This window comes from Chlorocebus sabaeus, chromosome 16 (assembly GCF_047675955.1).
Source record: "Chlorocebus sabaeus isolate Y175 chromosome 16, mChlSab1.0.hap1, whole genome shotgun sequence".
NCBI classification, from domain to species: Eukaryota; Metazoa; Chordata; class Mammalia; order Primates; family Cercopithecidae; genus Chlorocebus; species Chlorocebus sabaeus.
This window is the reverse complement of record NC_132919.1, coordinates 70372902-70386958: the sequence shown is the minus strand read 5'-3', so window position 1 is coordinate 70386958 and position 14057 is coordinate 70372902. Positions and strand designations below refer to the sequence as shown.

At 42.6% G+C, this 14057-nt stretch overlaps 1 protein-coding gene across 2 annotated transcripts; it reads right to left on the bottom strand.

The window, feature by feature from the left end:
- Positions 1 to 7398: 7398 nt before the first annotated feature.
- LOC103243461 (keratin, type I cuticular Ha3-II) lies at positions 7399 to 13967 on the bottom strand. 2 transcript variants are annotated; one of them, XM_008012728.3, is made up of 7 exons: positions 13349 to 13967; positions 11834 to 11916; positions 10371 to 10527; positions 9296 to 9457; positions 9077 to 9202; positions 8680 to 8900; positions 7399 to 7854 (listed from the first exon to the last, which is right to left on the bottom strand). In XM_008012728.3, the coding sequence occupies exons 1-7, from the start codon at positions 13694 to 13696 to the stop codon at positions 7737 to 7739; spliced, it is 1215 nt and encodes a 404-aa protein (XP_008010919.1). In that variant the 5' UTR covers positions 13697 to 13967; the 3' UTR covers positions 7399 to 7736. The 2 variants fall into 2 exon arrangements, with proteins under 2 accessions (XP_008010919.1, XP_037849412.1); XM_037993484.2 differs by having other exon boundaries at positions 7491 to 7854; positions 8680 to 8896; positions 9073 to 9202.
- Between the last annotated feature and the right edge of the window lie 90 nt (positions 13968 to 14057).

Here is a 14057-nt window from a genome sequence, read left to right as displayed (position 1 = left end):
ATAAGGAAATTTACCAGAATATAACACAGAAATATTTAGAGATTGAAAATATGAAAGAGATGACAGACAAGCTAGAATGTGAAGGTCCAAAATCTGTTTGAAGAAATACAGAAATGGCGATATGAAGAGCTTGGGGAAGTCTCTCTCCCAGAAAGACATCAATTAAGCCACTCAAAATTAGCAAAGAAGTCAGTCAAAGGCTCTAGACATTGATTAAAGGCCTTACAACAAATTGAGAAGCATTTACTCAACAACCACAAAAAGATGGAAACTTGGTAAGAACACTGGGGGCTATGATGTTTAAATGAGGGACTCCATTATTTCTCATGGCTCTGCCTTCCAGAAGCACCATGGGCTGGGCAGCTGAGTGGCAGTTCCCAATCCTCCCAGCAGCCATTACACATCAGCAGATCCCGTTTTTCATAACTTACCCATTTCTAATCCAGGCAGGGCAGCTTGAAGAATACAGTCCTTCTTTCCTACACCGCTCTGGTTACAAGAGAGATGTTCCATTGGGCTCCACAGTTAAGATGGCAGTATCACCCAAGTTGATCTAAACTTTCAACAACACCTACCAAAATCCCAGCGAGCTGTTTCATAGAACTTGACGTGTTGTTCCTTTTCTTCATGTGGAAATACAAAAGACCCAGAATAGCCAAAACAATCTTGAAAAAGAAAAGCAAAGTAGGGGGATTAGTATTTCATGATTTCAAAACTTACTACAAAGCTACAATAACCCAGACAGTATTCTATCGGCATAAAGATAGACATATAGACCAACAGAACAAAATTGAGAGTCCAGAAATAAACCTTCACATTTATGGTCCATTAATTCTCAACATAGGTCCCAATATAATTAATGAGGAAAAATAGTCTTTTCAGTAAATAATGCTGGAACAACTAGACATCCACATGCAAAAGAATAAAGTGTTTGACCCCTTTCTTATACCACAGACAAAAAAAAATGACTGAAAATGGATCACAGCCTAAATGTAACAACTAAAACTAGAAAACTTAGGGAAAAAAAGTAGAAATAAATCTTCATGATCCTAGGTTAGGATCATGCACTTATTCCTCCATAATACATGTTATATGTTACAACATGGATGAAACTTGAAACATGCTATGTAAATGAAGTCAGACAAAAAAACACATATTGTATGACTTCATTCATATAAAATGTCCAGAATAGGCAAATCTATAGAGACAGCAGTGATTTCCTGGGCCTGAATGGTTGCAGGGAACAGAGAGTGACTACTAATGGGTATAAGGTTTCTATTAGAGGTAATAAAATGTTTTAAAATGGTAGTAATAGTTATAACTCTCATTATACTAAAACCCATTTGGTTTTATACTTTAGATCTATAAATTTTATAATATATGAATTATATATATGATATATTAATTATATTTCAGTGAAGCTATTTTTTAAAAAAAGGAATTCAGAAGGAGAAAATGGAGTATAAAATATAAGTAATATTCAAAAAATGTAATGGCTGAGAATTTTCCACAGGTATTGAAATACATGAATCAATCAAGAAGCACATAAGTCCTAAGCAGGAAAACTAAACTAAAGCCATCCCCAGAAATAACGTAGTGAAACTACACAACACTAAAGGCAAAGAGATGATCTTAGAAACAGTCAAAGAGAGAAAAAAATAGAAGAATTACCAACAGTGGAAATACAGATTAGCAATAGGCTTTTCAGCATCAACAACATAATCCAGAAGATAATGGTATAATATTTCCAACATGCTGAAGGAAAATAGCTGCCAACCTAAAATTTTATACAAACTAAACCATCATATAAGAGTGACCACTAAGAAAAGATATTTTCAGAGAATAACAGAGAGGTTATCACTTACAGATTCTTAGTCTGCTGTGTGTTGCTACAACAGAATTCCACACACTGGGTAATTTATAAAGAAAATAAACTGATTTCTCACAGTTCTAGAGACTGGGAAGACCAATATCAAGATGCTGGCATCTGATGGGGGCCTTCATGCTGCATTGTCCCATGGCAGAAAGTGTAAATGCAAGACAGCACAACAGCCAGAGAGCAAAAGGAGGCCAAACTCCTTTTATAACAAACCCACTCTCATGATAACTACCCCCCTCCCATGATAAAATGACATTAATCCATTGATGAAGGCAGGGTTCTCATAGCCTAATCACCACTTAATGGTCTCACCTCTTAATACCAACACAATGGCAATTAAATTTGAACACAAGTTTTGGAGGGGTCATTCAAACCATAGCAAATGCTATAAAAACTATCAAAGAATGTATTTCAGAAAATAGAAAGTTAAAACCAGAAAGGAGGAATAAAGTCTAAGAAACACTGCAAACAAATAAACTGGTAACCATGTAGATAATTCTAAATAATAATAATAATGACCAAATTTTGGAGCATAAAAATAAGGTAAGATTGAATGTGGTGACTCACATCTATAATCCTAGCACTTTCAGAGTCCAAGATGAGAGAATCGCTTGAGCCTAGGAGTTCAAGACCAGTCTGAGCATCATAGAAAGACCCTCATCTCTTAAAAAAAATAATAATAATAATAATAATAATTAGCTATGCATGGTGGCATGTGCCTATAGTTCCATTCCTTGGAAGACTGTGACAGGCAGATAGGTTGAGCCCAGGAAGTTAAAGCTGCAGTGAGCTATGGTCATGCCACTGCACTCCAGCCTGGGCAACAGATCAATATCCTGTCAAAATAAAAAATAAAATAAAAAATAAAAATAAAAAATAAAATAAACCGAGATATAAAAAGTAAAATAAAGAACATAAATAAAAATTTCTGACAGGGCACAGTGGCTCAAACCTGTAATCCCTACAGTTTGGGAGGCCAACACAGAGAATCCCTTGAACCCAGGAGTTCAAGATCAGCCTAAGCAACATAGGGAGACTTTGTCTCTACAAAAATAAAAAGTAAAAAATTAGCCAGACATGGTGGTATGCACATGTGGTCCCAGCTACTTTGGAGGCTGAGGCAGGAGGATCACTTGAGCCTGGGAGGTTAAGGCTGTAGTGGGTCATTGTATTAGTCCATTCTCACACTGCTATAAAGAAGTACTTGAGACTAGGTAATTTACAAAGAAAAGAAGTTTAATTACCTCACAGTTCTGCAGGCTGTATAGGAAACATAGAGGCTTCTGCTTCTAGGGAGGCCTCAGGAAGCTTCCAATCATGGTGGAAGGCAAAGGTACAGCAAGGTGTCTCACATGGTGGGAAAAGAAGCAGGGGAGCGGGGTAGGTGCTACACACCTTTAAACAACCAGATCTTTCGAGAACTCACGCACTATTGTGACGACAGTACCAAGGGGGATGGTATTAAATCATTATGAGAAACTGCCCCCATGATTCAATCACCTCCCACCAGGCCCCACCTCCAACATTCGGAATTACAATTCAACATGAGACTTGGGCAAGGACAACATCCAAACTGTATCAGCTATGATTACACCACTGCACTCCGGCCTGGGTAACAGAGTCAGACCCTGTCTCTTAAAAAACAAAAAAAATCTTCTATGGACCTTGTTTTTATGCAAGAAGGAAGAGATTAAATTAGATAGTGTTAAATCAAGTGTGCACATTTAAAAATTAAGAACACTTATTAAAAGGGGGAACAAAGAAAATGAGATCAATCCACAGGTGTCAGGAAGTGAGGAAACAATAAGCAAAGAAAAAAAATCATGCTTAATGGAAAAGACAAAGTAAGATTTTAAAAATAAGTCCCAAAAGTCAGTAATAAAATTACATGTAAATAGAGTAAATCCTATTTCTCCACATCAGACATAGAGTGCCCTGACCACCTTATCCAAAAGTTTCCACCTCCTATTCCCTTTCCTATTTTTCCTCTCAGCACTTATTGCTTGACATGGTCATGCTTGTTTGCCTCTTTTCAGTCTGTCTTCTTCTACTTGAAAGTAAGCTTCTTAGAGCAGGTCTTTGCTTTGTTCACTGCTCTGCCCAACAGGCACCATCATAAGCACTCAATGATTATATGTTGAATTGAATTAAATTTATAGAGAAGACACATGAATGACCAACAAAAATATTTTTAAATGTTTCATTTCACTAGAAATTTTAAAATTACAAAGTGAGACAAGCTAGCATTGTACCCACATTTCATCGGCAGCATTGCCTTGTCACACTAGATGGCCAATCGCAGGTCATCATCATGTCATGGTGAATTTTACAGCCAGTGTATCTTGCCAAGTCAGTAAGCTGAGTAGTGCCAACTGAAAAATCACAAGATTCATAAAGTTGGAAAGGAGACCTTTATTTCTCGTAAAAGGCTGCAGCCCCCAGGCCGGCCATCCTGCAAGTTGGGAAGCGTAGCCTCTGGCAGAAGCCAAGAATAAGCATTTTGAGGGAGGGAAATGTGAGAAAGGAATGTATGCTGAGTGAAGCGGCCAAATATACTATTTAATAAGCTACAGGAGGAGTCATGAATATTTATGAAAAGACAAATGTAAGCATGTGCAATTTAGCTTCATGCCTCTTCATGGGTCTCATGTTCATAAATGGTGGCATTAGCATGATCCAAGGATGGAGTTTTTGACCCTCTGATGTTGAAAGGTGAGGCAGAGGATGTGAAAACCCCCACTGCACATCCTCTGTAGACTGGCCAGACCACTCCATGGTTAGTGGTCCTTTATCAGGAAGGAATGCTGGTCGGTTGCTGTGTTGAAACCGCAGAAGGGAGGACGAAGGAATCCAGTCACAGCTTCAGATGATGGGCTAAAGGTGATAAAGGAATGATTCATCTGTTTCTTATTTTCCAGAGCTGGTTTCTGCTTACTCCTTAGGAAAGAATTCAGGTTAAAGGTTAATAAGGAAGGGGCGTACTGAGGTATGTCTGATCTCCCGTCCTGTCATGGTCAGGGACTCTGTTTTCTTCTTTCTTTCCTTCTTTTTCCTTTTTTTTTTTTTTTTTCTTATTATACTTTAAGTTCTGGAATATATGTGCAAAACGTGCCAGTTTGTTACACAGGTATACATGTGCCATGGTTGTTTGCTCCACCCATCAGCCCATCATCTACATTATTTCTCCTAATGCTATCCCTCCCCTAGCCCCCCACCCCCCAACAGGCCCCAGTGTGTGATGTTCCCCTCCCTGTGTCCATGTGTTCTCATTGTTCAACTCCCACTTATGAGTGAAAACATGCGGTGTTGGTTTTCTTTTCTTGTGTTAGTTGGCTGAGAATGAGGGCTTCCAGCTTCATCCATATCCCTGCAAAGACACAAGTGCATCCTTTATGGCTGCATGGTATTCCATGGTGTATCTGTGCCACATTTTCTTTATCCAGTCTATCATTGTTGGGCATTTGGGTTGATTCCAAATCTTTGCTATTGTGAACAGTGCTGCAATAAACATACGTGTGACTCTTGTTTTTAAGGTTTCTCTTTGGTACCCTCGGCCAAGACAGAGTCTGTTCAGTCAGTTGGGGGACTTAGGATTTTAGTTTTATTTCTCAGTAGTAACACTGACCCTTCCCAGATACTTCAGAAGAGCAGTTTGGCTTTGTCCTGAGAAAAAGTGATCTCCCTGACACTCCTTTCTCTTATCCTCCAAGGAAAGTACGATGGCAGAGATAAGAACTAAGGACTGTTTTCCCTAGACCCACGTTTCCCACTGACACAACTCCATCAAACATAGAGACAAGTTTTGCTTAATATTTTATACATTGAACACTAAGAACAAGGTGTATTTACTGTGTTGAGAACTTTGACCTCTCACTCACAAAGCACGCAACAGGGTATTTGGGAGGCACTGTTCCCAGTGAAGGCAGCTGAGAGGTAACTATCAGTGGACAGTAATCCCAGAATGTGTGGAGAACTGCTGGGATAAATTGAACAAGGGCGATTTGCATGAGGCATGGAGGCGGCTCCAGGGAATGAACTCTCCCTGAGGAAAGAGAGGCTAGAGTCCACAAACTGGGTCTGAGACATTCTGAGCAGAGCATGGAGTATCACTCAGATGATCTTCCAAGGTCTCCTGCCTAAACCGCAGCAACATCAACAACAAAGGAGCAGATATTAAATGAACTAGAATATGAGAGCGCAAGAATTTAAGACTGGCCAGGCGCAGTGGCTCATGCTTGTAATCCCAGCAATTTGGGAGGCTGAGGTAGGCAGATCACTTCAGCCCAGGAGTTCAAGACCAGCGTGGATAACCCAGCTGGTCTCCACAAATAATACAAAAATTAGCCATGCGTGGTGGTGCATGCCTATAGTCCCATGTACTCAAGAGGCTGAGGTGGGAGAATAGCCTGAGCCCGGGGAGTTCAAGGTTGCAGTGAGCCGTGATCATGCCACTGCACTCCAGCTGGGGTGACAGAGTGAGACTTTGTCTCAAAAAAAAAAAAATTTAAGAATTTAAGACTAACATGTGATGATGGAACCAGCATCATCACAGCAGGGGAGATAGTATAAGCTTCATCTCAAGGAAAGAAGACGTAACTAGCAGATTGGTTAATCTGGGGACAATCTGCAGACTGGGGGAGGGAGTGGCCTTGGCACAAACCACAGCATGCACAGTGATGGGAACCATTAACCTTGGTTAGACATCAGTTAGGCACCAGTAGGAGCCAGGCATCAGGAAAGTGGTCACTATTAGCATTTGCAGACGCCTGACTTGTAACATCCTAATTTGATTCTAAATAACTTTGAGGGGGAGGGTCCCAAAATTCATATGTAGTTCCCATGGTTAAACAATTCAAATGAGAAAAGAAACACTTTCAAAATAGGTTGGGTATTGCTCAAATATGGAAGATGGCAAGGTGGTGCTTTTTAGTATTGAGTTATTCAGTATTTCACAAAGGAGAGTTTCAAAGATGCTTTGAGCACTAATAGCATTGTGTCTCCCCAGGAGGATGTATAAGCTCTGGGTGCTTGTTTGAAATCAGTTTTATCCTCTCAGAGTCACACCTTATGTGTAACTGACAAGCAGAGAGTGAACTCTGGGTTCAGTCCTGCCATTGATCCTTCCTCACTGTGAGGAAGAGAAAAAATTAGTAGCACAATTCCTGGTATTTGGTAGGTGTTCAATAAATATTAACTTCTGTCATCCTCTGGTAGGGACTTAAAAGAAAGAATGGAACTGTCTAGAGATGCTATCCGCTGCATTTTACTGAGTAAGGTCCCATGAGAAATATGTTTATCATATTCAGATGAGGCCTCTTGTCCTAGTGATCCCACTTGTTTTATGCTGGCCTAAGTGAATGCTGGGACTCACTGTGCTTAATGAATGTTAATGAAGGTGATGAAGATCTTTTAGGAGATGATTAACCTATAAAGTCCACCTTCTGCTTTCAAGTGGCTTTATAAGAAGCACACAGAGAGTCAACACTTTGAAAATAATGAATACAAATGAGAATCATGTCTGCTTTGCAAGAGGAAAGTTTATTAGGCGATTTGGGGAACTGCAATAAAGGTAGAAGCAGCAGAGAGAACAAAACACCTCGTACGCCACTGTCACAGCTCCAACCTCTGACCATCAGAACCCAAACTGAGTACAGGAGAAGGGCTTGGGATGAGGAGGATCAAGTGATCTTAGGTTCAGAGTCAGACCCAAACGCTGAGCATTTGTTCTCCTTCCAGACCATAATTTGTGGTGATGCCTCGGGGTGGGGTCTGGTGGCTGATGGTTGTCAGAGATGTGGAACTGACCCATCGATGGTAGTTCTGTCTTCATGCTATACTCCTGCTGGCCCCAGAGTATCTAGCACCCAAAGGTGTTGCAGGGCCCACATCGGGAACGAGGACCACAAGCATTGGTGACGCAGGATCCAATGGACTTTTCATATGCATTGGTGGTGGCGCAGGGGTTGGAGGGCAGCCTGGGATGCAGAAGAATTATACTGTCAGCATGAGAAGGGTGATTCAAACAAGGGAGGCTCAACCCAAAGAGACATAGAAACAAGCAGAAATCGTTCTCTGATGTCCTAGGAAGCCATGCCTTGTTTGGATCACTTCTTCTACAGAGTTCTGATACAATGGCAGAAATGAGCAAAGAACATGTAAGGTGGAAGGCCAGCCTTCCTTCTATGACCCTGGACACACAAGAAAGTCACTTCCTCCTTCTAAGCCTCAGCTTTCCCACCTGTAAGGTAGGACTGGTAGTACCAACCACACAGGATTATGAAAATTCCACAAGATTGTGTTCGTAAAAATATTATGTTCGCTGGCAATTGCCGTATTGTTAGTGATTGATCATCATCCCTATTGACACTCAAATGCTCATCTATAAGATGGTGATAATGAGTCCCACTCTGCCTGCCTCAGATGATTCTAACAAGAATCAGTGAAATGGAGGATTTGAAAGTTCCATTTAAATCAGAAAAAGTGATCATTGTTACAGTTTTGTTTTCCTTTTTGTGGTGACAAGACAGTCCTGAAGATAGAAAGATTTATTTGCCCATCAGCATCCAAAAAATCTCTGCTGGAGGAAGCAGTCAAGTCCCATGTCTATCTTTTGTAAAAGAAAATATATTTAGACCAGGTCATGTTAGCAATAAATATCCTATACTTCCCACAGCTGTAATATAAAACTCTGGCCTCTACAGACAGGTTGGCATCTGAAACTTGATCTTCAAAGTCCCTGTTTTATCCTACAGTAGAATAGTGACTGTGCCTTGCAGGGGTGCCGCCCACCAGGTACTCACTTGCAGTCCTCGCTCTCCAGGAGGCTCCGGTACGTGTTGATCTCACACTCCAGCCGAGCACGCACGTCCAGCAGCACCTGGTACTCCTGGTTCTGCCGCTCCAGGTCACAGCGGATCTCCGCCAGCTGGGACTCCACGTTGGTGATCAGGCTCTGTAACTGGGACAGCTGGGAGCTGTAGCGGGCCTCGCTCTCCGTCAGCGTGTTTTCCAGAGAGTCTCGCTGTGGTGGGGAAGATCAGGAATGTCAGAGAGCTGCTCCTTGTAGGGTTCCTCCATGGAGTTCCAAAAAACTCACAAGTTCCAAGGAGCTAAGGAGAGTGTGTGTCCCCAAGGGTGTCCCCAGGACTCTGCCTCCCAACTTCCCATCGCTCACCAGCAGGGCTGAACAATACACACCAGGTTGTGCTGGGCCTGCAGCTCAATCTCCAGGGCGTTGACCGTACGTCTCAGTTCAATGATCTCCGCCTGGTAGGACTGCAGCTGCTCTGCGCTGGATACCACCTGCTTGTTCAGCTCCTCGGTCTGAAACACCCAAGGGGAGAAAGGATCAGACCCTGCCTCCGGGGCTGTAGGGTGGGCCTCAGTTCCTGAGTGGCCACGTGCTTAGATGCCCACCTGCGTGGCGAACCATTGCTCCACTTCCCTGCGGTTGGTTTCCACCAGGGCCTCATACTGACTCCTGGTCTCGTTCAGGACCTGGTTCAGGTCCACAGCAGGGGCAGCGTCCACCTCCACATTGAGGCGATCTCCAATCTGGCAGCGCAAGGTGTTGACTTCCTAATGGAGAAAAGGGAAGAAATAAACCCACAGAAAGAAGTCTATCAATAACCTCTTTGAGGCAGTTCAGTATAATGGGAAGAGGATTGCATTGCAACTTAGGAAACATGAGTTGAAGCCCAGCTGCCACCTCTGGAGATTCTGGCCTCTTCTCTGAATCCCTTCCCTCATCTGTATGATAAGGCTGCTTCATTAAATGATTGCTAATATTTCTACCCAATCCAAGATTCTATCATTTCTTTCTTATTTCCCCTTTGCTCAGTGATAAGCCTGGCATGATAATTGGCTTACAATTGTTGCTACTTAAATATAGAGAAACCAGGTTTCGTCCCTCCTATTTATTTCATGGGATGCTACTACAGTATAACACACGTTTTCATCATCAAAACATCTAATGTTTGAGACATGCATCTGATTTCCTGTATTGCATTCAGCCATGAGATCTGAATCAACCATTATTTGAATTATTTCATTTCTTCCGTTTTTCCCGTCGCTCAGTTCATCCATCCATCCATTCATCCATCCATCCATTCATCCAGCTTGAGTTCTAGTTATCTAGATGAAACAGAGTATAAGAATATTTTCTATCTCCTTCCAGTCTCGGTCTTTAACACAGCACCTCTTCAGAAGCTAATAGATAGCATCAAACAGTAGACAGTAGTTTAAAGATATTTGTGTGATCTTTCAGCCATACATGTCTGGGTCCCAAGGGGAAATAGGTCAGCTTACTACCCTCCTTTATGTAAAAAAAAGGAAGCTGTCACTCATTCCCCAACAAGTCCCAAAGTACTTTTTGAGCAACCAGCAAAATGTTGTTAGGTCTAGGGTGCTTAGCAAATCAAGACCTACCTTATCCTATTCAGGGGGATCACAGAGCTCTCAGTATTGGGATATTGGAGGCTAGGACTCTTACCTGCTCATGGTTCTGCTTGAGGGACAGCAGCTCCTCCTTCAGGGACTCCACCTGGGCCTCCAGGTCAGACCTACACAGAGTCAGCTCATCCAGAATCCTGCGCAGGCTGTTGATGTCAGACTCCACCAGCTGCCTCAGGGACATCTCCGTCTGGTACCTGCACACACAGCCAGAGGTCAAAAGAGGTCAAAAAAAAAAAAAAAAAAGTCTTTGTTTCCCAGGCTTTACTTGGCTGACTTAGTCAATTTTATTATATTTTGAAATATTTTGAATTTAAAAAAAGTTAAGGAAGAAAATACTCCTGTACTGAGTGAGAAGGCCTATTTTGTCACTGAGACACACATAAAAGGTATTGGTGGGATGCATGTGGAGAGTTTAGTCTAACATGAACTACGTTTGTTCTAAAAATCTCGTTTACAAGTTGCTGTCAACTAAGCCCTGCTGTTTTTGCCATCTCAAGTGAATCAGCGCCCTTCGTAAGCCTGCTCCAGGTTGTCTTGCCATCCTTTCCAGCCTTGCCAAGAAGCAATTTAGTGTTGTGGAAGAAACACTGAATTCAGTCATTTAGAGCCAGTCTTGTCATTGAATGACTGTAGATAGATACTTTAATCTCTCTGAGCCTTGATTTCCTCAACTGTAAAATGAAGACAAAACTAACACCTCACAGGGTTGGACTGAAGATGATATAGGTAAAATTATATTGTAAACTGTAAGATTCCAGGAAAATGCAAAGGATTCTCATGATTGTAATAATGGTCATACCTAAAAGTATTGATTGATTCTCTGAAAGGAAATGGATTCTGCCTCCTGTTTTTGTGGTTTAAGAACTTCTTTTTGGTGGGTTGACAGTGACTAACGTATACAAAGAGATCAATGTGAAAATCACTTTTAAACTTAGTCCAGATATTGGGTTGAAAAGGAGTAAGAACGGATGTTGTCTTACAATCAAACTTAAAGCACAGGGCTGCGCACAGTGGCTCATGCCTGTAATCCCAGCACTTTGGGAGGCTGAGGTGGGTGGATCACTTGAGGTCAGGAGTTCAAGACCAGCCTGGCTAACATGGTAAAACCCCATCTCCACTAAAAATACAAAAATTGGCTAGGCCTGGTGGCACATGCCTGTAATCCCAGCTACTAGGAATGCTGAGGCAGGAGAATCGCTTGAACCTGGGATGCGGAGGTTGCAGTGAGCCAAGATCGCATCACTGCACTCCAACCTAGATGAGAGAGGGAGACTCCATCTCAAAAAAAAAAAAAAAAAAAAAAAAAAAAAAAACTTAAAATACAGAATCTGAGCACCTATTGAAGAGGCTTTGACATTTAACCTAATCCTAACCCAATACAAGAATCCTCCCAATATCATCCAGAAATTTCTGCTTCCACACTTCCAGGATAGGGAGCTCATCACTTTGCAATTCAGCCTGTCCATTATGAGACCGCTCTGATGGTCAGGAAAATCTTACTTGGTTCTGAAGTCATCTGCAGCCAGCTTGGCATTGTCAATCTGCACCACCAGCCTGGCATTCTCTGACTTGCTGCACAGGATCTGGGGATGGGATTAATCATGAAATGGGTTATACCAAGAAATGCCTTGTGCCTTAAAGTGAAATGCTATTTTCTTTCAGCCACATTCCTCCCAAATAGCTTTGAGTCCTTCCAGATTTTCAGCTCTGGGATAAAAGGAGGATTTGATCATAAAACTGACCATTTCAAAACCAGGACAACCAATGTGAATTCATCGTGAATTCTATTCTTATCTGCTTCTGACTTCCTGCAATAATTGAGGTTACTGGGCATCCAAGGGTCACCCAAGGGTTGGGTGACCAATCATCCCAGTTTACTCAGGACTGAGGGGTTCCTGGGATGCTAAAATGGGAAAAGTCCCAGGCAAGCCAGAACAAGTTGGTTATCCCACACACATACCAACTTTGTTCCACCTGCTGACTTCTCTCCACTCTCCCCTCATATTGCCCTTGTTCATGCCTTTGCAAAAAGCTTCTTGCTCTACCTAGAATGCCCTCACCCACTATCAGGACCCCTTGTGTAACCCACATACTTAATCGATAACACTTCTTATGACCTTTGTGTGATCATTTTGTTTCCACATCTATCTGCCCTGTTAGACTGTGAGCTCCTGAAGGAAAGAGACCATCTTACTCAGTATATTATCCCCCATCCCAGCACTGTGCCTAATACTCTCCAACTCTGGGTAAATAAATGAATGATATTCAAATAGCACAACCCTTTCCTGGCATCTACTTTTCCAGATCTACAGAACAGTGGACAGTCAATTCCCTCCAAGAATCAAGGGCTTGTACAATTGGATATAAACTCCCACTCATCCTTCAAACCCTACTCAGATATTGCCTCTTCTGGGATCCCTCCCTAACCTACACCAGGTATTCAGTCCCAATTCTCTGTGGACTCTTTATTTATATCCACTTCTCCTCCAGAATGGATGGCCCCATATTGTCATCTGTATACATGGCTGCTCTAGAGGATGGTCCATATGTCTGTAGATACTGCTGGAGTCAACGACTCTCTTGTGTTGCCATAAACGCTATCTTTTGCTGAAGCTTTGAAAGGCTTTAAATATTTGGAGATTTACTTAGGAAATTCTTAGCATAGAAAATAAATCAGGTGCTTACTTTTTTAAAATGCTATAATGCTCTGAAAACAAAACCAGGATATCATAATCAAACCAAAAAACCAGATATTCCGGTTTGGAGTAAGAAGCCATATAAGATTGTTATGACTGATTTTGGTCTAATGCTTTACTCCAACACCAGCCTGCATCCTTCCCTTGTAGTTCTACAACAGATTTTCTAAGACCACTTGATGTCATACCTAAGCCAGTGAATCTATGTCTTTACCATTCTCAGCATTACTGTGAACAGACTTAGATCCATTCACAGGTTAGTATGTTAAATACAGATAAGTAGTTCATTAAGCTGACAGTGTGGGGCCCACCTCCTCACCTTCTGCTGAAGCTCCTCAATGGTCTTGAAGTAGGACTGGTAGCTGGGGCACAGCAAGGGCTCCTGCTGCTGGGACCGCTCCCGGATGAGGTTCTCCAGCTCCGCGTTGTCCCGCTCCAGCTGACGCACCTTCTCCAGGTAGCTGGCCAGGCGGTCATTCAGGAACTGCATGGTCTCCTTCTCGCTGCCATTGAAGGAGCCCTCGCAGAACCAGTTGCAGTTGCTCACATTGGCGGGGATGTTGCAGGCCCCGGGTAGGGTACGGCCGTGGCAGCTGGGGGGCACGCAGGGCCGGGAGGAGCAGCTGGTGCGGCAGCTCAGGCTGGGCAGGCAGAAGTTGTAGGACATGGTGCTGGGAGGCAGTGGAGCTCTGGAAGTCAGTTTCAAAGCCTGATTCCTTTTCCCTGGGATAAGCCCTGGTCCTCTCCAGGGCTTTATATTCTGTCAGCAGTGGGTGTGGCAACCATGTCAAGCATTCCCCCTTTTTACCTCCTTTGCTGATTTTTCCATTTGTTATTTAGCCAATTCACCTGAGTCCTATACCTCATAAAATGTTTTACTCTGGCTTCTTGCTAAGTCAGGACTCCTCACAAAACATGCTGATTGGTTAAGTAAGAGCTTCATGGTTTGGCTTCAAAGTGACCAACCTTGCCCGCAGCAGCGCCCATCCATGGGACATTGAGCTAGAGTGACAGCTGGGCCCTGTCCC

Excerpts from the sequence above, each read along its gene's own strand:
- LOC103243461 (XM_008012728.3), bottom strand. The coding sequence starts at position 13,696 with ATGTCCTACAACTTCTGCCTGCCCAGCCTGAGCTGCCGCACCAGCTGC. Across the intron at positions 11,917-13,348 it reads TTGAGGAGCTTCAGCAGAAG|ATCCTGTGCAGCAAGTCAGA; the intron begins GTGAGGAGGTGG and ends TCCCATCCCCAG. Across the intron at positions 10,528-11,833 it reads GCAGATGACTTCAGAACCAA|GTACCAGACGGAGATGTCCC; the intron begins GTAAGATTTTCC and ends CTGTGTGTGCAG.